The sequence below is a fragment of the Haliotis asinina genome, chromosome 9 (genome assembly GCF_037392515.1).
Source record: "Haliotis asinina isolate JCU_RB_2024 chromosome 9, JCU_Hal_asi_v2, whole genome shotgun sequence".
Classification (NCBI taxonomy): Eukaryota; Metazoa; Mollusca; class Gastropoda; order Lepetellida; family Haliotidae; genus Haliotis; species Haliotis asinina.
In genome coordinates, this window is record NC_090288.1 from 41,535,529 (window position 1) to 41,562,237 (window position 26,709).

Here is a 26,709-nt window from a genome sequence, read left to right on the forward strand (position 1 = left end):
AGGGTTGTTTTCACTGTGTTACAAAATCAAAATCTAAATCTACTGGGAATAAGGTATGTATTTGACTGATGGACAACGGAATTTGCATGACGTTGCTTATAACATAACAATTTCACCCCAGGAAGCGAGATGGGTGAGAATATGATACTACTTAGGAAATTGTCACTTTGACCACAACTTGATTCCAAGGAAAAAATCATTATGTTGAAGTTGTGTCATGCAAAATCCTTTTGGTCATCAATCATTTACTGCAACTTGTAAGTAGTTTTGATTTTCTTGAACTCAATGAAAACAAATCTAAATAGCATTTTCTATCTTGGAAACGAAACCATCCCATTTAATATATCCTACAACACTCGATTTGCACTCGATTTAGCATGAACTGCAGGTTCCTGTGGAAATCTCTGCATGGTGTCACCACTACCCAACACCTTGGAGCATTTGACAGCAATGCAGCGATTTGGCATGTCTTTGTTGATGTTGAGAAATCATTAAAATGTTGAGCTTCTTACACATTTTATATACAACTAGCTGAAAATCCTTCCTCACATGGCATCACTGAGGTTTGCTGCAGAGCTCTGGCATCAGAGTTACATAACCTGTCTGTGGTTTCACTGGCAGGCGAGAGTGAAGCAGACGACTTTTTGACAACATTTAATCATTAGGTATTAATTAACCAAAAGGTTTTGAAGAATGAATTTGGTGTTCCTCTTAAGACTGTCCACAAGTCTTTTATACGTAAGAGTGCAAAAATCAAAAGTTTATTCGTTCTTTAAAGTGATGAAATTTCCCGTACACAAACTTCTTGGAGTCATCAAGAAATATTCAGTCATGACTTTTCAACTAGTGATGTGAGTATTCTGAGAATTTTCTGGCTCTGACAACCTCAAAGATATGTTCCATCACCAAGTGTTTCTGTCATACTGAACCAGCTGTTCCCTTATTCCAACGAAGTATTCTACTCACCTGACACTTCTTTTGCAGTCCATGTGCGGGGATGGGTCCAAGGTGTCAACCACACATCTGTATGAGACCTGCAAACTGAATGAGGACTCCTTACACAGCATGCAGGTGACTCTACAGACCATCAGGGACCAAATACAGGAGGAGCTTACCCTACACGCATACTCCTCGCAGCTCTCCAAGTCAGTATACCTCAGGCTTACAGTATCACAACTACATATTATTTGTTCATTGCTTGACACCACTGTCAGCAATATTCCAGCTGTATTTCATGTCTTTGATCAACAACATAAGCTTAACTTCATACATGACAGTGACTCAAAGCACTGTCAATTATCATTATAATGATCATCAGTGTTACATTATCATTATCATTCTCATGATCATTGTGTGGCAGAGTTACCTACCCTTGGTGTATTCTTACAACACTATGCTGTATGTGGTAAATTTTACATGTATTATCCTGAAATATATATGAAATGTCCTATTTCAGGCTACAAGTTGAATCCTACATTCACAACTTGTTCATGAACTCCCCTGGGCTGAGAGACATCCCCAAGAATACTCCAGTTAATGGTGGGTGCAAATCTCCACAGCCTTTCATTTGACAGAATTAACAGGCACAGAATGTTCATCTACACTAAATTTGGTTCATAGTTCACTTGTTAAATTTTCACCAGTTGTATTAAGACCTGATATGATTCCATTCTGAAGGAGCTTCTGACAAACCATTGGTAGTAGAACAAGTCAGATGAGGCCTGCACAAACAAAATTAAACAGTGCATAGATTCTAACAAATGTTACTGACATGAAACATATAAAGAAGCTTATAGAGCCTCGGGAAACCATTGTTATCCCCTCTCTCCTCCCTCTCTTCTTGTGCTTTTTGCCTATTGCAGATTTTTGTCAGTTTTCGTTTAATTTTGGACTTAGTCTTGAAAGGGAGGAGTGGGCTTTTTTCAAAGCACAATTCAAAAACTGTTCACTATCATTCTACAAGACTTGGCACATATGTCAAACAGATCTTGAAGTAGTGCCTTTTGCTATTTTCAAATTTTGGGCATTTATTATTTCATGATTTCCATGGATGGAATTTGGACCTAGACTAAAAGAATCAAGTTGGACTTTAAGTAACTCTCACAATGATTTATTCTTTCAAATTTGTGTGGGATTTGTCATCTTCTGATGACTGTTGCTGTCAATGTAGAAACATCTCTCATTACTTTTACATGTAACAACATTCAGGTATACATTTTCTTAAATAAGGTTGGAATTCCAATATAACAATACATCTGAAGAATCGATATATTCTGTCTCCAAAACGATACATCTTATCTCAAGATTTAACTTTACTGGATCCACTGGATAACTCATGGGCCAATCAGGAGCCTTGTTGTATTATCAGTGGGTTGTGTTTAGGTGAAGTAGAAAGACTTTAGCCTGGCTAGATGGCTGATTGTGTGCTTGTGAATTGGTGCCTGACGCTGAGAGTATGGCTTTATATTCCGGATGGGCGTCAGCCTAACAAAAGTGCCAGAATCAGTACTTACAGACAAGTTTAATCCCATATACACATATGACCTATTTATTATGTTCACTGACTTTCTGTATTATTTATTAGTTATACGGTGACATATCTTGCAGCATCGGCTAGCCACCGAGCAGACATTCAGCATCAGGTCCAGAAGTTGCGGGATTGTATATCTGTGTTGTTTGTGTTTCACCGACGCCCCATCAAGGATGTGGAATTTGTTACCAACATCAGACAGTGGACTGACAGACTGGTGAGTGGTTCACGGAGCTTCCTCACTGCACCAATGGCACAGTCTAGGCTCAGTCAACTGAAGAGTTGCAATTCACCCACCAGTGCGGCTCCCTACCTCACTCACTCACTCACTCACTCACTCACTCACTCACCCACCCACCCACATACCAGCCTTGGTTCAATTCCCCACATGGGTACAATGTGTGAAGCCCATTTCAGGTATCCCCCTTGTAAACTCTTTCCTCAAAAATGTTTCTGATACTATTTCTTACATTCCATTTAGTTCACATCACAGCCAGACCTCCGAGAACAGTATTCGTGTACTGCTCCTTCTCTCAACATATGAAATTCAGCGTTAAAGGTCATGTTAGATCAGTTACAGATCCTTCAATTCTAGTTTTGACCTCTTGAAGGAACAATTACAGTGTTTGTTAATTTTAATTCCAGTGATACTGTGGCTAATCTTTTTGTCAGTTTTGTAAGGTATATCGTCTCATAGACTCAGGAAAGAAGTAGAGTTAAAATGGTAATATGGTTGTTGTAAACTGACAGGTGGCGGCGCTTCTGAGAGTAGCAACATTTGATGACCACCTGTTCATCCTGAATCACATCTTGCGATGTCCAGCTGGGGTTGGGAAGTGGGCCACCAAGCTGATACAGGTTCCTGAGCCTGGATCCAGCTCCATGCAGGGAGCCTTTGGGAGCCCATTGCTGGATCATCTTGTTACTGCACTGGCAACTCTACTCTTCCCTACACAGTGAGCAGAATTAGACATAGCTTACACATTAACTGGTTAGCATGTGAAGATCCGGGTTAGAATCCGATTTCAGACACCCATGCTTGTCGTAAAAGGTGACTAATTGGGTGGTCAGGCTCGCCGACTGGGTTGACAATATATCATCATATCCCAATTGTGTAGACAATGCTCATGTTGTTGATCACTGGATTGTCTGATCCAGACTTGATTATTTACAGCTATATAGCTGGAATATTGCTGAGTGCGAAGTAAAACTAAATTCACTCACGATAATCTCTGTTATTCAACACTCAAGTGTGGAGGACAGAAGACGCTGTTTGCTCTTGTGCTTCCATATTTCTAGTCACGTTGAAAATATGAAACTCAAAATGACATTCGTAACTACACATGTCATTCCGGCAAGCCGGATGGCATCTCGTACTCCTCTTGTGGCCATGTTTACGGTTTGGTCCTGTCTAAGCACAAAGAGGCATGGAGATGAAAACACTCGAGAACTATTATCAAGGAAAGATAACTCTGAATGTCCAAACACGGCTCTAAGAATATCCTACATACCGCAAAACAGCAATATGGTAATTCCCTTTGCAAATATGTTTCAGTGTTGAAACTTGTTTGTCCTTTAGCTCAAAGTTTGTGTTTAAATTGTGCTTTGTATAGTTTAGCGAAGTTTCAAAGTTCAACGGTTGAGCCATTTTCATGTTTTGAAATGCGTTTTACTATGCGTGATTTGATTGGTTTGTCATGATCCTGGACAATAATGGTATATGAGTCTTCTTGTAGGGAGATGAGTAGTTACAAATATCTAAATGAAACAATCTACCAGAGCTTAAGAAAATCAAAGCTACCACTAATTTCAATTTGTTACAGCCAGGTCTTGTTATATACTATTCAACTGAAGTAGACAGCATGCGATTGGGACAAAGGAAACCCAGTTTGTAACATTTGTCAGTTAATTATGAGCATCTTTATAAAGTTAGTATACATCCAGTCACTGTGACAACCCCAGGAAAATAGTCATGTTTAGCACATGTTGGTCTGAAACAGGTAACTGTTGTTGTTCAGATCCCGTGAGGAGTTCATGAGTCAGATGAGGACATCCCTTACCAATGAAAGCATGCAGATGGAGAACACCTGGATCCTCGTCGACTCAGATGGGGAAGAGGTATGTCCTACTCCTAATACATGTTTTTTTCTGAACACCAGTCACTGAGCAATAAGGGCAGTGTAGTAGCCTAGTGGTTAAGGCATTTGTTCATCACACTAAGGTCTGGATTTGATACCCAACATGGGTACAATGTCTGAAGTCCATGTCTGGTGTGATATTGCCAGAATATTGCTAAAAGTGGCAAAAGTAAGACTCAGTTAGGCAGAAAGTCCAATAGAGATTCTGGGTGAGAGTGTTCCCTCGCAATGGGTCAGACTTTGTGACTTGTCTGTGATTGGACTGTGACTATATGGTTGTTGCTCATGAGGGCAGTCACTGGATAGTGTAGTCAAGTTTAGCTGGTATAACCCGAATTTTGAGGAGTGCTGCTTTAAAGAAACAAACTCACAAACCAAAGAATCAAACAAATCAACTGACCAATCTGTGTATAATTCTTACTGTCTGTATTTATTTTGTGTATATCTTGTGTGAATGTTGTTTATATCTTGTGTTAATCAACTGTGTTTTCCTTGTGTATATGTGGCATATATTCTATTTCCTGCAGGATGAAGACCCAACACATGCCTGGCTGTACCTCCATGAGAATGACATAGTGGCCATATTGATGCAGTTCCCCATTACTGCAGTGTTTGCCCATGTACTGAAGGCCACCATAGATGAGTCAGGTATGGGGGATGTACTACCTTCCAGGACACTGAAATTACATGACAACTGTGCAAAATAGTTTCGAAATTTTGAAAACCAGTCAGGCAAGCTATGCCTTAAAGTTACCAACAAAATAATTCACTAGCCCCCAAATTGAATGTAGACCAGGTTTCATCACTAGGCTGCCAATGTGATGAACATATATATCAGGCCATAATCCTACATGATTTAAAAGTGTAACATAACTTAAAAGTTGGAGAGAGAGATGTATTTTCTAAATGACCTCATGAAAATTCACTAAACAATCAGACCTGACTGGATTTTTTGCTAAAATACTCTTGTTTTATTCTAATCCAACCTTTTTGACTTACCAGGATCAAAGAGTAACTTATGTTAACTTTTCACTTGAAAGGTCAAAGTGATGAGCTTGAAAACTGATGAGCATTTGTATTTTTTTGCCCAGTGGCCACTAAAATCAAATTGTTATAAGTTAGGAACAATTTTCATGCTAACATGGTCAAGAAATCAGAAAACTTAATACAAGTTGTCGCAAGTCTTGTACCAGAATACAAAGATTCAAGATCAAGTCACCTTTGTGAAAGGTGTGATACATCTGAGAGTAATGCAAGCTGTTACAAGTAGAGATAATATAGGGTTCAACTGTATCTCTGTTTTGCCATTATAATATTGAAAATGGGCCATGTATTGCATTGCCAGAAAATCAGTTACATTTGATAATGGATTTTTTTCAGGCACGTCTCACTATAACATTGAACACTCTCGAGAGGTGGACATAATGAGGACATTTGCCTTCTGTACCTGCTGGGTGAACCTGTTGGGGTCAGGTCTACAGACATACTGCATGGCCCGGTACAGACAGCTGAACAAGAGGCTGGGAAAGATGATCAGGTATGTTCTCTGGGATCAGGTACAGACGGCTGTACAAGAGGCTGGGAAAGATGATCAGGTATGTTCTCTGGCATCAGGTACAGACACTTGAACAAGAGGCTGGGAAAGATGATCAGGTATGTCCTATGGGCTCAGGTACAGACAGCTGAACAAGAGGCTGGGAAAGATGATCAGGTATGTTCTGTAGGGCGAGGTAGATACAGCTGAACAAGAGGCTGGAAAAGATGATCAGGTATGTCCTATGGGCTCAGGTACAGACAGCTGAACAAGAGGCTGGGAAAGATGATCAGGTATGTTCTCTGGGATCAGGTACAGACGGCTGTACAAGAGGCTGGGAAAGATGATCAGGTATGTTCTCTGGGATCAGGTACAGACAGCTGAACAAGAGGCTGGGAAAGATGATCAGGTATGTTCTCTGGGCTCAGGTACAGACAGCTGAACAAGAGGCTGGGAAAGATGATCAGGTATGTTCTCTGGGATCAGGTACAGACGGCTGTACAAGAGGCTGGGAAAGATGATCAGGTATGTTCTCTGGGATCAGGTACAGACAGCATGTTTTACAAATAAGCACTTTCTTGGAGACATGCCAGTTTAGACTTGTAAGAGGGATACTCAAAACATGCCATTTTTGTTGAAACTTTGGAGTTGAGTGGGTTAGATGGTTTGCTTTGTGTTCTTCCAGTTGGGTGACTGACTCGTGAGAGTGTAGGTTTGAATCCTGGATGAGACTCAACCAAAAATCATGTTGACATGCTTATGAGAAAAGCAAGATTTATGGATGTCAACTTCTTTATTGTGACATCCATAAATTTTGTTTTTGTTATGCATTCCACTTCTACTGCCTTTCATAGATTTGCGATTATTAGAGTATTGTTTCATCAGTTCACATTTGTCTGTGCCTCCTGAAATACCCGGATGTTTGTGCTGTGTGCTTTGTACATGAAATGACTTACAATGTCCAGCCTCCTTCTTCCAGACAAACTGTGTCCTTCGTGTCTGACCACTGGCTGAACTTCAAGGCCCACAACTCCGACCGGCTGACCCCAGACACACTGAAGCGACTCCAGATGGAGTTTGACCAGTTCTTCATGAGGTCCACCTACTGCATCCTCACCGCACAGAAGTAGGTCTCCTTCATTATGAAATGTTTGTACTAAAATTTTGACTTGTGTTTATGGAGATGTAACAGTAAAAATATGGACACAAACAATCTAAATTGTTAGTTTCAACTTTAGTATCTCCAAACGCGATGAGGCAGTGGGGTAGTTTAGTGGTTAAAGTGATCGCTCATCACACAAAGACCGTGGTTTGATTCCCCTCATGGGTATAATGTGTGAAGTCCATATCTGGTGTCTCCTGCTTGGCATAGAACCCAGCACTGAATGTCTTTATTAAAACGATCAATGCAAAAATAACTGAAGACAACATGACATCAATAGCATTGTCCCATGTAATAACGGAGCACAAGATGCACTTATTCTGTTATCACAGAAGAAAGAAGAATCCTGTTTGTTGATGCATGAATGCAGAACAAATTGCAATGAAATTCCTAGAAATCACAATAACCAGTCTCACGTAAATTTGTCACGGTTAAGGCTTAGGCTGATTTGTAGTTTGACACAATTTTTTGCAAAAAATATTGAATGAAATAATACCAGAACAGATACATGGCCTTTACACAATGAACGCTTATTTGTTTATCTTTAACATATTTATTGATATGTTTTTTCCAGTGTTTTCTAGCGTTTGGAAAAAATTCAAAACAAACACTGCATTTTAGTAAACACTTAGCACAACTAAATAAGGTATATTATTTGACTTGGCATATAAATTTGAGTCAGAATTATTGGAATCAAACTTTCCAGGGCCACCATCTTGTCTGAGCCTGGCTATTGATAATACCTAAGTAGGGTCAGTCATCTCAGACTATGATATTTTTAACTTACACTTAAATTTATTGTCTTAAGATTAGTATAAGACAGATGTTCTGTTGAAAAACTTCCTAAGTGCAATCTTTTTATTTATAATTGGTCCCACTGACTTTGGAATATTGGAATATGAATCCCAGGGACTACTTGATAAATATGAGATGTAAGGAAAGTTTTCAATCATGTGACAGTGTGTGAAATAAGGCCTATCCAACTGCCCGAGATGGGCTACATCTTAAAGCCCTTTTTACAAATTAGCATTACGTTTCGACTTGACAATTACTCTTTGAACATTGAATTTTGATATTGCAAGCTCAAAGTACCCCAATGACATATATTTGAGGATTGACTGTGTATTTCTTTCGTTTCATTGAAGTATGAAACTAAAAACCAATGGGCACACTTTTGTGAGAATCCACGTCATACCTCAATGCAGCAAAAAAAATACACAGTCAATCCTTATAATTAAATTCAACAACAAATACTATAGGCTTTCAACAATATTTTATTTAAACTCAATCATATTCATCAAAGCAGATGTCTTTGTTACCTTACCACCAGTTAACTTTTTCGGTGATAGAGTGACTCATTTACATAAAATGACATGCCTCCCGAACCATTAGCCAATCAGCAAAGAGCACCCCCAAACAGCTGTCAATCAACCAAGCTAACATTGGGTGGGGAATCAGAGCAGAACAACACAACGTGACGCGTTCTGGTAACGGTAAAGTTTCAAGTTCAAACATTTGAATTAATACCAATGAACGGAAAGACACAGTTTGAAAAGTGAAAATTGGAAATGAAGCCTAAAGACATGAAGTTAGTGGAACTGAGATAGGTAGTGGCAGCAGTATTTGTGCAAGTGGAAAGAGGCTGTGATGTGACTGGGATTGCGATGCCATGAACTGATGTTCCAACATGCGCATGCTCTTGTCGAGGCATTACAACGTTATTAACGTTCAAAGATAATTTTGAGTTGTTTGTTTACATAACCACAGTGTATCACTTCAGTGTTTATCCAAAGTTAATTAAGGTACCCGAGTGCAAGGGAATTCCCCGACATTCCTCAGGTCCGAAAGTAGTCCGATTTGTTGGGTGTGGCTTATTTTTTAGATTCACTGGGAAATGAAATCAAAAGAAATGTTCCCAGTTAACCAATAAGATTGCCAGAATTTAAATGAACACAATAAAAATTTAATAATTATCATTTAAATAGCCACTTAACAATAATGAAAAATTAGGACGGTTTTTTTTTGGACTGTCTGGTCTGGTTAAATCCATTCTGGTCAGGTAACATTTGAAGTAACCAGCCCAGGGCCTCCTTTTGCAAAGCAATAAGGTGATCATAAGTCCCTAAGGTAACCTTAGTGCAGTGCTAAGTATGGGAGTTAAGTTTAACCATAGTAAAGGTTGCTTTGTGAAAGGAGCCTCTGATACTGGCCTGAATTTGGTCTTACTTCATTCACTGGATATGACCAGGACTTTTCCTAAACTTTCAGCTTTCATGAGTCAGACTTGTGAGTAAACCATGTAATTACTGTGATGATAATTGCTGCACATTTGGTTAAATTTAAATTTTTGTGATGAAATTTCCTTTTCAAGTTTTGTGTGTTTTCTCTTGGGTTTATGGTTGTAAGCTGTGTATTTCCCTCATGGCCTGAGTTATAGTAGTGGAACTTTGGTTGGAAGTTTGATCTGTTGGTTATCTTATTAGATGTGTTGCATTTTATTATGTATTTTGCAGTGAAATATTTAATTATGTGAAGATGTTGAATTTCAAGCAAAATAACATGTGAAGGCAAAGCTACTTTCACGCTTCCTCAGTAACACTAAACCCATTACCATATAACTGGAGTACTGTGGATGTGGCATTATATACTGAAGAGCCATAGAAATGCAGCTGGTTTTTTTTCATCAAGTTTTTAGATAGAAGACATAAACACAAATGTTCATTATTTTTTTCGAAGCTTTTGTTTCTTTTGCTGTTAAGCTCACTGATCCTGCTCGCTCAATGTCGCTATGGATTTGGGTGATCAGGCAAGAAATACATAATAAAAATGTCATGTTTGTGTTTTCTTTATATTGTCTCATCTCTTAGCATGAATAGAATGATATTTTCACTCTTGGTAGCAGCAATTGTGAAAATATCACGTCATAGTACCCGATGAGATAAGCGTATTGGGCGAAAAAGACAAACATTCTTTTGTCTTGTGTGTTACCTTTGTTGAACAATATGAGGATTTATGACAGATTGTCACCTCTTAAGCAAATTCTGTTGGGTGGGTCAAGAAAGATATTGGATATTTCAATCTATTTTGTTGTTTGCAAATATGAATTTAGAAAGAGACAGTCTTAATAGATTCTTTAGTAATTTACATGGATCTTGCTTTATGTTTGTTCAGTGACATCTTACTGTTCTTACAACATTTAAAGGTTGAAATGTTACTTATTGTTTTTTAACTTATTCAATGTATCACATATCGCATTTCTGCTGTTGAGTCTATTTTCAGTTATTGTCAAGCAGGCTTTCAATCTCTTGGCTTGACCCACCAGTGACTGCTATTATGAATTATGCCCCTTCTGTGTCCTTCATCTTGACTAGTGAGAGTCCACTATCCATATCACTTACTGAAAATGTACTGATTAAGAAATATATTGATTGAAGAGAGTTTGGTTTATAATCAAGATCTCTCTATGATGAAACATTACATTGTGAGTGGCTCAGTGCACATGATTTGCAAATGATGCAGTTAAACAAAATATCAAAGGCACCTAGCAAGTTGTTGAATTGGATGTCAGCATGAATCTGATGATACAGTAAATAATCATATGCTCACACTTGAACACACACACGTACACACACGTGCACACACACACACACTCTTGAAGAAGGGTCCATCATGAATTGGTTGTGTTTGGGTGAAGTGTTATAAGATACATGTTCTAAATTCCCTGTTTCTGGAACAGGTAGTTGTAATGCTGTATGTGAGACAAATTTTTTCAAGTGCCAAATTTATTAGAATTTCTGTAAATTTGAGTGGGGAAGGGGAGGGTATGAGTATGAACGAAAGTATCAGCATTGTTCTCTGATGCATGGCTCCAAAATTTCATTTAACAAGGAAACATCTTCAGTCTTTGGTTTGGAGTTGTACCAAAAGCAGTAGTATTAAGGAGATGGTTTTAGTTCAGTTTGACAGTTTTTATCATTGTATACTTCTTTCAGACTGGGGTCGTGGCAGTTCATGGCAGACATGCCTTACACGTGTGTGTCTAGTGACAGCATGTGGCAGCTGTTGTGGGTGCTACACCAGGGACAGAGTCACACCCTCAACCTTGACACGCTACCCCCAGTAGAGCACTGTCAGGGATATCTTAAAGGTACGTTCACACTCTTTCCCCAGTAGAACACTGCCATTATCAGGGATATCTTAAGGTAGGTGTTTGTCATAGTGGTAGCAGAAGATCAGTCCTTGTAATGTTGTATAGGAGGAGGAGTACCAGGAACATAGCTATGCTGATATTGACGTGATGTTGAAACATTAGTAATGTTAGCAGATCTCACTCTATGTTAAACTCACTTAAAGAAGTTGTGAAAGACCACAATAAGATGCTTTTGCTTAAGCGATATTAATGAGTCATGCAGATTCATCTTAACTGAAGAATCAGTATTAGCCATTCCTGTTTTCAGATCCTGACAGCAGACAGCAGCTGGCAGACAATCTGTTGAGTCTTCAGACATCAGAGACCATATACCTGCTGACAACGTTTGCCAACATGGCTCAGTGTCGACCCGAAGAAGAAGTAGATTTCATCCAGACAGTGAGCTTTGGGGTGTTTGAGGTCAGTTCCAGTTGACTGCTTGCTGTAACTTCAAAGCTTTAAATACAGTGGAAACCCTCTAAACCGGCATTCATTAGGACTAACAAAAAATGTTGGTATAGAGAGCATCCTTGGTTAGAGGACTTTTCCCTTTTCAACCTGAGAATTTTCTGTGTGCCTGAAGTACGACTGAACAACATGTTCATAGTCATCATATTCTTCATGTGTCAATCTAGCCCGCTTGACTGGTCTAGGCATCTTGACATGGTGAGCATTATGCATAATGTTTAAAAAACTCAATGCCAATGGTAATCCACTGTGTTACAGTGTTTGCCTTAATGGAGAAACCAGCAAATAATAAAGACACAAAAAACATTTTGTGTGCATGATATGGACGTATAGATTATGGTCTACATAGCTATATAAAGTATCTTAAAACAACAACATACAGAAAAACAATATATTTTGAAATGATTCAGGATTGTAATGAAAATTTCATGCGCAAACAAAATTGGACTACATATTTACAATTTTATTCCTGCATGTACTCGTAGAAAACCTACCATGAACACTGTTATTAATACACAATAAGCCAATCAGCCAATCAGCCAATCAGCAGGAGAGCTGAGATACCGGATGCCAGTTATAAAGAGCCTGAACAGGAGCACAAATAGTCATTTGGTGGGGTCTTTGTTGTGCCAAAATACGAAATAAATTGACACCGGGTTAGAGGGCGTGCATATGATCATAAATGAACTGGCTTCTGTTAGGACCAAATTCTAGTGCCAATATTTAGATTTTGCCGCATTGGAGGACTGCTGGTTTAGAGTTCTTCCACTGTCCTGATATTCAGCTGTGATGTTGGTTTGACTTTTATGAAGTAACTTTTAGTGTCAGTGATCTCATTTTTGTAAACTGTTTTGTTAATTGTACTCTCCTAGTTATATCATCATGAAATGTTTTGCCATACTTCTAAGGCATTAGAAAGCCATTAAATTATGAGGCTGCATCATTTTTGTGGATTAGGTCCCTTAGCTGTGTTAGGATCTAGCTTCCAGTCCCGGGTTTGTATTGATGTTTTTTCATGATTATGTTAAGAGGTTTCTTGCAAGCATACACAATTCTTTGACAAATGGTTTATGTATGAGATCTGCATCACTGAAGTCTTTCCTCCCACATCAAACCAAACTGATGAAACCAAGATACTTTTCAAAACAGAATTAAAGGAAACTCACCGTCTTATCTTGTTATGATCCTTGGTTTGTCAGCACTGTGCTAACCCTTCATCAAGATTATATATGACATATATACACGGTAGCATGAATATATGCGACTGAAATAGTATTCTACGCCTGTTATGTATGATACATGTCCTTGATAGCTTGGATATAGTGATGTAACTGAAATAGTGATCTGACCCCACTGATCTCTGTATATTTTGTGTTTATATTTTCATTTTTGTATTTTTCTGCTTTGTGAGGCTTTCTCTACAATATGGACACTCATTTGTTGCCAAGTAGTGACATATTAAAATTGGGTAAGAATGTTTTGGGGAAAGTAGCATCATTGTGCTATAATACTTTATAGGGAAGACTTATTAATGTAATTATTTCCAGATATCGTACACATGCAGCCATACACGTGAGTTCTGCTCCAAGGTGGGTCGGGAGCTGCTCTCCTCCATCGTGATCAGACATCCCTTCATACTGTCTCTACTGCTACAGAGGTCAAAGGAGGTCATGCCAAAACTGGGAATGGTGAGCAACATAGTCATTTTACGTTTGTGAACACGAGCGAATGTTTGTGTGTAAAGTTTAAAAGCCTGAGCATAGTATTTTAGCTTGATTTTTGTTAAGAATAAAATTAATCGGGAATCGATTGGCAATCTTCTATGGCAACTCATGGCTTCCATCCAGGCATCAGTTTATTATAGAGCGAGTTTGGTTTTGCACCACATTTAGCAATATTCCAGCAATATCACAGTGAATGGCTCCAGAAATGGGCTTCACACGTTGCATCTAGATGGGGAATCGAACCAGGAATTCTGACATGACAAGTGAAGGCTCTTACCTTAAGACTACTCACCGTTCCAGAATTACTCATATTTTTACCAAGCTGATGTCCTGGGGCCTGTTTCACAAAGCTCTTGTAAGCCTAAGATCTCGTAACTTTTCTTGTAGCATTCTTACCTCCTACGCTGTGATGTAGGTGGTCCGAAGGTTACAAGAAAAGTTATGAGATCTTAGGCTTATGAGATCTTTGTAGAACAGGTTCGTGTAAACTTTGCTGTTGGTGTTGTGTAGTAAAGTTGTCATGTGGGCATTCTCAATTCCAAATACTGGTACCAGTGATTTTCTGTCATCCATCATTTCATCAGATACCAATCAACTGATCAGGGTAAAGCTCAACAAACAGTTTATATGCAAGATTGGTATTTTTGATATTTGAAATTATTTTGACCATATATCCACGAAAGCCATTCTGGTGACAGTATTGTTTTTGACTTTGATCAGCTGAAGACACTTACTTTTAACATAATGGAAAGATCCCAAAACATGTCGTCACTTTCTTCCTTCTAGATGTCTCTGTACTTGTTCCGTGAGCTGCCAATGTGGTCATGGTTGCCAAGCGACCCGGACATGCTGGTGTTGAGGCAATGGCTGCTGTTGGCAGATCTTGCACAGCCGGAAAACCAGCTGGCGAGACTTGTCCTCAGTCGGATGAACTGGAGCATCGATACACAGGTAATGCCTGCATCCTGAGGCGATAACTGGTGAATCAACTACATGAGACATGGAATTATTGACTGTTATGTTTGAATTGAATTACTTCAAGGCACATACATTTTATTATCCCCACGGCATGTCTATCTGTCTGTCTGTCTGTCTGTCTGTCTGTCTGTCTGTCTGTCTGTCTGTCTGTCTGTCTGTCTGTAATCATTTTGTTTCTGGAGCATAGCTCAGAAACCATTCAATATTTTAGACCAGACTTGATAGATATAATGATCCCCACCTATAGTTGTGCCTTTTGCTATTTACAGATTTTTGGCATTTTTATTTTTTTTTTGTTTTTCCATGGTGTTAGTCTAGTGGTGGGGCAGGCTTCGTTTCCGGGGCAGAACTCAAAAACCGTTCAATATTATTCTGGAAAACTTGGTAGATATGTGTAACAGGCCCTAAAGTGGTGCCTTTTGTAGTATTTACAGGTTTTTGTGATTTATTATTTTCTCAGTTTCCATGGAAATGTTTCAGACTTAGTCTCAAAATGGAGGGATGTGCTTCGTTTCCGGATCAGAACTTAAAAACCATTCAATATTTTTCTGCAGAACTTGGTAGATATATCAATCAGAACCTAAAGTGGTGCCTTTTGCTATGTACAGGTTTTTGTGATTCTTAGTTTCTCAGTTTCCATGGAAACGATTCAGACTTCATCTCAAAAGTGAGAGGTGTGTTTAGTTTCTGGAGCAGAACTCAAAAACTTCTTAATATCTGTCAGTGTAACTTGGTAGATATGTGTTGCAGACCCCAAAGTGGTGCCTTTTGCTATTTACAGGTTTTTGGGGATTTATTGTTTTCTCATTTTCCATGGAAACCTTTCGGCCCAGTCTCAAAATGGAAGGGTGGGCTTCGATCTCAGAGCACAACTCGAAAAACATTTCATATCTTTCAACAGATTTTGGCAGATATATGAGACAGATCTTGAATTTGTGACTTTGCTGGTTACAGATATATGGCATTTATAATTTTCATGAATTCCATGGAAACAATTCAAACTTAGTCTAAAAAACCAATGAGTAACTCTCAGATTATTTGTGCTTTCAAACATGTGGGGGCCGGGAGGATATGTCATCTTCTGATGACTGTTGTTTGTTTTGATCGAGTAACTTTGGGCTGACCTAGATCACACATTTAGAGGTCATATTAGAATGGTTTTTCATTTGTAAGAATCATGAGATATTTTGGTTGAATTAAACATGCTAATCATAACAACTGACAACTTAACAAAATCAACCACAGGCATTGTACAGAATAGCTACATCCAAATGACTTGTCTGCAGATGTATTGAAGTCTTTTGGTTGATGCCTGTGAGCACCAAGATTTACTACACAATATCAATTTTCAGTTTAACAGAAATCTTAGATAGTATCCCAGTTATCACATAACTGCAGAAAGTACAAACTCTCATCCTGATTACACAATGCCATTTAGAAAGTGGTCAAATGTGATGTACAGATTCTAGTACTTTTGGGGTTGAGTCCTATTCGGGACCTAATCACCAGCGCACAAAGTCACCCATCGTACGCACTTAATCACCATTTTGTTTCAGACGGAAGCACCTGTGTTGCCTGTACGACTTCACCGCCAGGTGGCACTACTACTCGTGGAATGTTATTCCAAGTATATATCCAGTAGACACATGGGGGCTGTCATTGGAGAGGGGATCAGGCAGGTAGGTGGAAAACATCCCTTTGCATGAAAAGCAGTATATTACTTGTCCGTGGAAGATACTACAGTGTAACATTATTACGGCACACAAAAGCCAGGAGTCTTCACCCTGTAGGCAGTTTATGTTGGCGAGTAATAAACAGAATACTAAACCCGCTTCTGTGAAATACCATTTTATTGAACTTGTGAAAGATTTAGTATCAAATTTGCTTTCGCTCGTTTGATACCAAATCATTAACTTACTTGTTTAATAATAATGATATTACACAGAAAGTCATTTAGTATCGTCTATATACACTGTATATATAATCTGTGAGTGGTGAAAATGTTCTCCATCTTCTATATTCTGTGATATGTTTGCCTATATCAAATCCTAGACCAAGTTTGAAAGTATCTGGATTTATGAAGATTGAAGTGTTTATTCTGTGTGTATTACACTTGAGTTGTCTGGGTTAGAACAGGTGCTACCTATGCTGGTCTCAGTGGTGAAGTCATCTGTTTACTGTCACTCTATACCAAAGATGTGTGTTCTTACACAAGGTGTGGATTGTTGATTCTTCTTGGTCTGAAGGTTAGCTTCAATATTGCTGAGTACCTTGCACAGCTTCAAACAGTATAGAGTTTGATTGCAAGTGGCAAAAGTCTTCCAACAGAACCAGATTCATCAGCATGTACTATTTCTGATATTAACATTGAGGGCGGTGGGGTAGCCCAGTGGTTAAAGTGCTTACTCTTCACACCAAAGGCCCCTGTTCAATTCCCCACATGAGTATATTACTAGTGTTCCCTGCTGTCATGTTGCTGGAATATTGCTTAAAGCAGCGTAAAACCAAAATCAATCAATCAATCAATCAATCAATCAATCAATCAATCAATCAGTCAATCAATAGTTTATGTGGTCCAGATTCTACTATTTACAAGTTTCCCTCATTAAGGTAAACTATTGATGTGTATAGCGTAAACATGCAAACACTCACATGTTGTTTTATTGCAGATGGCATCCGTCGTCCGACAGAACCAAACCCAAGAGCAGCAGTTCAACAACTGGGCCTGGGACGTGCTCCTGAAGTTGAAGCTGCATAAACACAGCATCCCCTCCCCATCACAACAACTTGCTGGCGACATGGTGCCTCCAGATCTTTTGAAGGATGACTTCTTGATGCCAGTTACCAGGGGACTCAAACTGAAGAATCCCGTGGCTTGCTTTGTAGCTCTCACTATGACCACTATTGGACACAAGTAAGTGCCTGGACTGACAGCCATGCTTCAATTGTGTCTTCTAGTTGTGTTAGTCAAGGAGATATTGTTTCAGAACGGTTACCTGGCAAATTGTACTGGATATAAGAGCTTAGGGATGGATGGAGAATGTGTGTGTGTGAATATGCAGCACCTGAAATAATAAAGAAGTTGGTGTATTTTTGTGTCTCTTGATGAATGATATGTTCATGCTTCCCAGTCAGATTTCCTTTAAAAAGTGAATTCCATGCATTAAGCTATCCAGTGGGGAATCTAGTTCTGAATACATCAGCAGTAGCCAGTTCTGGTTGAAAGAAGGGAGAGTGTGTCTGTGTGTGAGACTTATTTGCATCTCTAATAAAGTTTTAAGATGGAGGATGTTTTTTTATCATTCACAGAATCATTTGCTCAAGGTTCCCTGTCAAATTTCATGAAAAATGAAATTCCTAACAATTGTCACAAATGGTTGGTCAAAATGTGACCTAGTTGCATCACTGTGATTTTCAGCCATCTTGAGGTTAGATAGCAGGTAAGTGGGCAGGTTGGACTTGGAGACAAGTAGAGAACAGTAGTAGAGTAGGACTGAACCCTGAAGATTAATATTCATGCTCACACTATCCAGCTTTGGTTTCTTGGTGCCATGACTGAATACATTTAGTTTTGTGACCTGGCACTGTTACTTGTTCCAGCATCACCAGCTTTGTGACAGAGGGCATGGACTACCTGTTGAGTCTGACCATGTGTAACCAGTTCTCCGCTGTCATCCACATCATCAGCTGTATCGTGCCCTACTTCTACGACTCCCCCATGTACTTTCTGCAGAGTGAAGGGTAGGCTGAAACTGTTCATGACTGTATGTGAAATGATCCCAAATGTAGCAACAGCAGCTGTCTGGTCAGCTGCTTCAGCTATATTTATTCAGGTCTTTGTAAATCTCAACATCCAATTCTGTTGTTATTTTAGGGTAGTGGGATACCCTAATGACTGCTTGTTTGTCATGATGGAGACCAAGGTTTGATTCCCTGAACCAGATGTGTGCAACGTATTATTAAGTCTATTTCTGATGTCCTCTGCTGTGATATTAATGTAGACAGCATTAAACTAAACTCACTCACTCTTGTTATTATACCACTGTGTACATCATGTCTCTCATATTGGTCTGGGTTAGAAAAGATCCCTTTTGAGTGTGGCGCCGGTGGTAGAAGTGTTCACTCAACATCTGAACTTGGTTTGATTCCGCACCTAAATACAGTGTTTAGCCATATTCTGGTGTCCCCAGTTATTATGCTGATGGAATATTTCTTATAATGGCTCATCACTCACCATTTCTTGGTGAAGCTTATCATTGGACCTTGATAACGCCTGACATTAATCAGCCACTGATTGGTCAGTCCCCAACCAGTGCCCCATTTCACAAAGCTCTGGGAAGCGTAAGATCTTAGATCTTTTGTCGTAGCATTGTGTTGCCTATATTGTAACATAGGAGATATGAATGGTGCAAGAAATGTGACAAGATCTTGAGCCTATGAAAGTTTTGACCCTGGTTATTACTGCTGTCTGCAATGTTAAGTGAAAAACCAAATCAAGGTTGTCTTTGCTGGTAGTTCAATAAATTTTTAAAACATCTTGTTGAGTACTTCATATTGATGATACTGTTTTAATGAAGGTTCTTGAAGATTCAGCAAACCCTTCTAGCAGCAGATGAATCACTCTTCAAAATGGCCAAGTCAGTTTTGGGATCCCAGTTCCCAGGCACTGTCACCAAACAGTTCACAGACATGATACAGGTAGGGTGCTACTGTCAGTACAGTGAACCAACCAATGAGTTCCTTCTTTGATTGGCATTTTTAAATTTTCAAAGAATGTTTTGTTAAGTAAAGGAGATGTTGTGTATTGAGAAAGCTACAATACTTTTTTGATAACAACTTCCTTATTCATCTTATTATGCAATGTTTTGGTGTGGATTCTTTTACCATTGTCCAGCAAGAGTGTGATTCTAATTCCATGTCACCCTCTTGCTTGACAAAGGTATTTGAATCTGTACAGAGACATTGTATGATAATATGATAAAGAAATTGTCATCCATACAGTATTATACCTTTTTTATTATTCAATTTCTCCAAAGCCAACAGAACAGATCATGATGACATGACTATAGAGTTGTTACATATTCTTTTACAGTCCCAGATATCCAGCGCTGTTGCAGGGAAGACCACAGTGGTGATCATGTTCTGGCTTAAGGCGCTCATGAAAGTTCCAAGATGGTCGTCTGATAGGTATGCTTATGTTGTTAACTTGAATGTGTATCAGGCGCAGAATATTTTCCCAGCTCCTCAGCCACAGTTTGGCAGATGAAAGTACTTGGAGTGATTATGATTAATGATATGGCTGATAGTGTCAGTGCATTATCAGTTGGATTGCCAGATTGGACCTGATTATGTTTTGGTTACAACTGTGGTTACCATATATTGGCAATTCCCCTATGTAACACATGTCATCGTATCCCAGTGCTCATCGTATCAGATCAGTGCTCATGCCATTGATAATTGGATTATCTTGTCCTTTCTTGGTTATTTGAAGACCGCTGCTGTATGGCTAGAATGTTTGCTGGGTACAACAATAAACAAGAAACAAACAAACACACAAATCCCTAGTGAAATATTTTGACAGAACAAATATTGTTTGTTTATTAGTGTTTTCCTGATAGATTTTTGAACACACTGCACTGATGACCCTGCCATAGTGTATGTGAGGTGTATTCCACAAAATCAGAAACACAATGAAGTCTGAGTGTTTGGTAAACTATGTACAGCTCTAGGGAATTTAGTTTTATAATATATACATATTCTTTATTATACAATTTGTTCTCATCACAATATGGCTGAATGTTGCTGATTTGACTGTAAATATTATCTCACTCTCTCACACACTAAATTTTGTTCATTCACTTTTATATGCATATAGACTGAGATATAAATCAGTTGGTTCGGGACAGAAATGCTTTTCACATTTATATTTTGGGCATTAGGCCACTGAAGCTGGTTGTGTGTGTTCTGAAAACCAATGTATTTACAGGAACTGTTGCTACCTTGTCGACTCTCTTGTGGAAAGAGCTTTCACCGTCATGGGTGCTGTTGATGAAATGAAACTGGTTTTTACACAAGCATTTAAGGTGAGAAATGACTGGCAGAAGGATAGCTCAGTGTATTGAGTGCACTGTGAAGTACAGCGAATTCATCCATGCACATACAGGGTTCGAATCTTTACGCTCGTCCGCACGCCGGTGGCGAATAAATGTTTTGTCGGGCAAATGGAAATATAACTGCACTAGCCCGGTGAACTACTTGGGTTTTTTCAGTGGTTACTCTAATTCATCATGTACTGGAATTGAGATCATGCATTTTCTACTCAAATCATCAGACTAGTGAATCTCTATCGTTGCAAAACTCAAAAGTTAACATATACATTGTGTCACTTCTTTCAAATCATGTTATCGCTCCTCCGCTTTACCACAAGGTATAGGTTGGAAAGAGTTACACGGCTTACGATTTTAGTTATCCCTTTCCATTTCTTCAGTTCTTTACAGCTGGCCCTGATAGAGAATAACTATCTGACAAATCACAGCCTCGCACACGCCTCTCATAACGTCTGGCAAATTCAGTTATAAATACATTTCCACATGTTCAGTTCTTTACTACTGGCCCAGATGGAGTATAAATAATTGGATCATTATTGGTTTCTAATGAAGCATTTCCGCCTGTCTGCTATAAAGATGGTGATTGGTCCAAATCATGCACATGACCTAAAGCTTGAAAGCTTTTAGATTTAGACGCAAGTTTTAGGTAAACTCATGCCAATTAGAACGTTTTACTCGAAACCTTGCCACCTATACGTAAATTATGGAACTTAGTGGACGCATCGTGCATAAGTTATCTGCAATAAAAATGCTTCATGCACATATTTTAGCATTAGACATCGTCGTCTGAGCGTGAAGTTCGAGATGTCACATGACTTTCACTAAATATTTACGCAATTGCGTAAAAAGTATTAAACGGCAACTTGATATACTATGGTGTAACATCTTCTCGGGGTAATAGCGCTAAATATGATCATGAATATTACTGCGTATCAGTAGATTATCAAAACTCTAATTCCGTAAATAAATATCACCTCACCTTTCATAAATTTATTCTTAGAATTCTTCTGTCGTCCACTGGTTTCCAATGCAACATAATTATGTGTCTTGTTCGCAAGCACGAGTGCTAGAAGTGACGTACCATGTTTTCAGGTTACTCGTTGTTAAGCGGGGTAACACTGTTGTATGGTTCCAAGCGCATGTGATCCATTCTTCTCCACGGAAATCAACAAATACAGTGTATCATTTTAATTAAAAGCCAAGCAAACTGGTAATTTTGTTTTTGATTATTTTATTATTTTTTTGTAAAATTTGTTAAAAATAAACATATATACAGGTAAGTTATTCAATCATTTGCACATTCATTCTTCTTGTCTGCAGGGACAATAAAACGTGTCATGTCTGTGCGGCATAGTATCATCGCAGTAGCATTTTAAATGAACCCAGAGGTCACATGCCTGGTGTGAATTCTGCTGCACGTATAAAATATATGTAAGAGATGACCAATTCGGTGTTTGAACAATGTGGTTTTTTTTACTACGTCGGCAACATTCCATTCGAGTCACGTGATATTTATGTTTGGCTTTTCACTTGAGCAGACGATGCTCCGCTTGACAAGTTGCGAGTGTAATTTCAAAAGTTATGATCTCATTTACGAAGGTTTTCAAAGTGCATTATGTTCTATGGTAGATTTTTAGTCCTTTGACAGAAATTAGGCCACAACGTCCGTGAAATCTGAATATTTCAAACATTTTGTGTTCCGATTGCGACGGAAGCTTCTGCACACGAGACGGTGTTTACAGGTGGCACTGTCATGTCGCTGTACGCAAGAAATTGCGGGGTAAAGAAATATCCCGAAAACATGGTACGGCATTTTACGTTTGACAACCTTCATGAGTACTGTTGTTTATTTTATTCGTTTGTTTATTTAGTTTGTTTATTTATTTCCGCCAAACAGTGTTGCTTCAGGTTTTTTTTTTTGGTTTTTTTTTTTTTTTTTTTTTGACAACTTTGATGTGGACACGTTGCCAATCCATGAGTTCGATAATCGTGTCTTTCAAATTAAAATATCACTACAAGTTTATAATTCGAATTCTGTCAATAATGTATGACCATCTGAAATGCCATAAGTGTTTTCAGACATTGTGACATTCAGGTTGGTTCCTAAAATTATTCCTATCATTTTGATGTGCATTCTGCCTCCGTTGTCTGGGGACCTGCTATTTTCGGTAGATTATCAAATCAAAAACCGACTTCAGGTGCTCCTGATGTTGATGAACTCAGAAAGATTGAAGCAAGAGCCCACGACCGTCTTTTAGCAGCCCTATCACTAGTGAAGCAATCTTCTGTGTCAGATGAATTGTAGACAGTGCCACGATATTAACAATTCAGTGAATAACTTTCATTCCTCTGGACTACTGGTTTTGTGTCTGGGCTAGTGATAGTTGAAGGTTACTGAAGGTTACAGGTTAGTGGCAATTTTAAGTTCAGTTCTAACCCTGCACATAGATAGGTTCTTGATTGTATGGATACATCTGGGATTGCTCCACCCAATTATTGTGGACTTCTTAATATTTGTTTACTTTTTAAAGGGTAGCCAAGTGGTCATGGTCTTTCTCTCTCCCTCATTCCCACTCTCTTCCCTCCCTCACTCCCTCCCTCATTCCCTCCCTCTTTCCCTCCCTCTCTCTCCCTCTTTCATTCCCTCTCCCTCCCTCTCTCCTCTCTCCATCATTCCCTCTCTTTCTCTCCCTCTCTCTCCCTCATTCCCTCTCCCTCCCTCTCTCACCCTCATTCCCTCTCTTTCCCTCCCTTCTTCCTCTCTCCCTCCCTCGCTTCCTCCCTGTCTCTTTCTCTCTCTCTTTCTCCCTCTCCCTCTTTCCCTCCCACCCTCCCTCCCTTCTTCTCTCTTTCCCTCCCTCTCTTTCTCTCCCATTGTCTCTCTCCCTCTCCCTCTCCCTCATACATTGCTGAAATATTGTTGTGTCATAAAGCAACAAGCAAATGTTATAATGGTCCATTGTTATCTGTTATTTCAGGACATTCGTAAAAGTGATCAGAACCAAGGATTAGTGACATCTGTTGTCAGTTGGATTGCATCGGGGGTGACCCTGCCTTCATTGATGGAGAGGAACTCCTTCCCAGAATTCACTTGGCTGGCCTACATGATCCTGGTTGTGGAAGCTGACTACGAGGCAGACACTAAGTTGTGGCTCTCTCTCGTACAGGAGATGTACGGTGATACCAAGCTGGCTCCTGATCAGGCTCACAGGGTACGACATGCCTGATCACCAGTTACATTTCAGTTTATGATACTGTGGCTCTTTTGTTATATCTGAACTCAAAACGGAAATATTGGTGAAAATAAGGTTTTAAAATGGCAACTTTTACATGACATACTCCCCAAACAGTCCAAAACGGTTTCATACAAGTCATAGTTAATGCAGTATTTTATCACATACGTATACCTTGAATCCAACTAACTCTGCCTTATTTATATTATCTGATTGTAAACTGCATTCAGCAAAACCTTATGTTTTTTTTGCACAGCCAAGCTTTATTTAGAATTGATAAAGTTTGTGTAAGACCCTGTGTTGTAATCAGATTGTCAGACTCACTGATTTGGTTGATACATGTCATTGTATCCCAACTCATGCTTATGATCACTGGATTGTCTGGTCCATATAGCTGGAATACTGCTGTGTGCGGTGTTAAGAAGTAAATACACAAACAAATCAATTAATTTGGATATATCTGTCACCCATGTTTATTTGAGAACAGTTTTATAGTGTGAAAAAAAAGATGAATTATTAATGGAAGTGACTTAAATTCCAGCGTGTGATTCCCAAATTGAAGTTAGAACAAGCTCCAACCTTTGCTCGTCTCAACATTTATCGCTGGGCACAGCAAGCTCTTGATTCTCCAGTCTCCCATCCATTCCTCCCAGTAGTGTGGCAGAGATTCTTCCTACTCTACCTGGGCAGACAGGTGTTTGATTCCAGGTATGTGAGATGAATGCCTTCCAGAGTTATTGAGTGTATCTGTCATCACATAAGGTTTATTCTAACTTCACAAAAAAAGAAAAATGCCCATGAAGCTCAGGGTTAGTGTTGGTCCTCAGCAACCCATGCTTGTTGTAAGAGGCAGATGGTCAGACTCACTGACTTGGTTGACACGTTATTGTTTCCCAGTGGCGTAGATCAATACCCATGTTGCTGATCACTGCATTGTCTGGTCCAAACTTGATTATTGACAGACATCCGCTCTATAATCTGTGGTGAGGCGTGAAATAACAAACTCATATTCAGAGAAATCTGGAATAGAGTTCATTTAATCGTAACTTGTTCTTCCTCTCTAGTCTGCCTCAGAGGGCCAGCGTGGGAGAGAGGTTCTTTGACAGCATGAGCTACTCCTCTATGCTGAAGAGGATGAAGAAGCGTCTTGGTGAAGCGGCAGACTACCACATGTATTCCCACAGCAAGAAGGACAAGGGAGACAACACAGAGGATGCAAGTGGCTCAGATGAGGAGTCTCAGGAAAGGCAACCAGGATACACCAGCTCCAAGGAGTTTCACCAGAAGCTGGCAAGGTGGGGCTTGTTGGTAGTGTCTGCTTGGCTTGTTGGTTGTGTCAGATGGACAGTGGGGTGGGGAGTGAAGCTGGCAAGGTGGTGGGAGCTTGTTGGTTGTGTCTGCTTGTCTGACATGTCCATCTGGTGAATTTGGCCAGGTAGGGCCAAAATCATTTTGCATCATTCAAATAAGTTCAGAGACATGCAATATTAGCACATGAGGTAGTGTTGTATACATGTAGTTCAGGATCTGTATGTTGATGTTAACTGCCAGTATGGAGAGACACCCCAGAAAATTGAGACTTCAGTTGTGGCTGTAAGATGAATATCTCTCTGCAGGATGTACCAGACATTTGCCCTGTGGCTGGATGAACCTCGTCTCCATGATGCCAACCTCTACCTCCCATCCCTCCCAGCTCAATATGACTCAGCTCGCCTTCTGCAAGTCTTCCAGAATCAAATGGTAATAAACTTCGCTAGATTTTTACGGGTGACTAAGTAATTTTGTATTGATGTCCAATGCTGGTCTATATCTACACTGTTATTAAGTGAAAAATAACCAAATATAAAAAATTAATATAATTATGATCAATAATGTCTTACAAGCTAAGGGTGTAGTTGCTGTTGGTAATGTATTAGGTGACAAATATTGAAATATATGATAATGCGGTCAGTCACTGTGACCTTCCTTTGATGTGCTGTGCAGGTGCCATGGCTGGAGTTTGTAGATCTAGAGGCTGTCCGACACCAGCTGGCAAAGTCCGCAGACGACTGGAATAAACTGGTTAATGCTGCTTCGTCAGATGATGTGAGAAACACCAAGCTCCACCCGGAGCTCGATCCCCTCAAAGGTTGGTTAGATACCATGCACTGAAGCAAGAATTTATTGTAACAAACAGGATGAAGAACAGGATGTAAAATGCTGCTTTGTTTATGAATAGAGATGTATCATTAGATAGTCAGTGATTGATGATTTATTTTGGATGGAAATGTTTTCATTAAAGCGGGACTGACTGGAAGTGCCCGTTTCTGGTGTCCCCGTGTGATATATTATTTGGAATATTGCTAAAAGCGACATAAAACTGAACTTGGAAACATTTACTTAAAAGCAGAAAACGGAAGCTGTGCAGATCTGTTTAACAGATATTTCTTTTCTTGATGAAGTAGTTTTAGGATTTTCCTCGTTAGAAGTAAAGGATTAAGACTGGTCTCACATTCCCAGAAATATATTTTGACAAAACTTTCAAATGTAGTCCCTGTGAATATTATCTGTGAGAAAAACTGCAAGATTCAAGTCATTTGATTCACACAGGTTGACTGAAGTGTATGATCTGATACCCAGGCTTTAAACTGTTCAAAATTAACATTT

General features: G+C 39.2%; 1 protein-coding gene across 1 annotated transcript in view; it reads left to right on the top strand.

Moving 5' to 3' along the window:
- Positions 1 to 26,709, top strand: part of LOC137297403 (ectopic P granules protein 5 homolog) — a 54,624-nt gene that overhangs the window by 10,088 nt on the left and 17,827 nt on the right. The window contains exons 4-26 of the mRNA XM_067829405.1: positions 985 to 1,145; positions 1,457 to 1,539; positions 2,608 to 2,747; positions 3,281 to 3,486; positions 4,549 to 4,648; positions 5,196 to 5,316; positions 6,049 to 6,205; positions 7,182 to 7,328; positions 11,357 to 11,511; positions 11,822 to 11,973; positions 13,569 to 13,709; positions 14,532 to 14,696; positions 16,280 to 16,402; positions 17,393 to 17,637; positions 18,324 to 18,464; positions 19,301 to 19,421; positions 19,816 to 19,910; positions 20,710 to 20,806; positions 23,809 to 24,042; positions 24,605 to 24,771; positions 25,128 to 25,358; positions 25,680 to 25,803; positions 26,047 to 26,191. Of these exons, the coding sequence (XP_067685506.1) occupies positions 985 to 1,145; positions 1,457 to 1,539; positions 2,608 to 2,747; positions 3,281 to 3,486; positions 4,549 to 4,648; positions 5,196 to 5,316; positions 6,049 to 6,205; positions 7,182 to 7,328; positions 11,357 to 11,511; positions 11,822 to 11,973; positions 13,569 to 13,709; positions 14,532 to 14,696; positions 16,280 to 16,402; positions 17,393 to 17,637; positions 18,324 to 18,464; positions 19,301 to 19,421; positions 19,816 to 19,910; positions 20,710 to 20,806; positions 23,809 to 24,042; positions 24,605 to 24,771; positions 25,128 to 25,358; positions 25,680 to 25,803; positions 26,047 to 26,191 (3,451 nt within the window). The remainder of the gene's footprint in view (positions 1 to 984; positions 1,146 to 1,456; positions 1,540 to 2,607; positions 2,748 to 3,280; positions 3,487 to 4,548; positions 4,649 to 5,195; positions 5,317 to 6,048; positions 6,206 to 7,181; positions 7,329 to 11,356; positions 11,512 to 11,821; positions 11,974 to 13,568; positions 13,710 to 14,531; positions 14,697 to 16,279; positions 16,403 to 17,392; positions 17,638 to 18,323; positions 18,465 to 19,300; positions 19,422 to 19,815; positions 19,911 to 20,709; positions 20,807 to 23,808; positions 24,043 to 24,604; positions 24,772 to 25,127; positions 25,359 to 25,679; positions 25,804 to 26,046; positions 26,192 to 26,709) is intronic.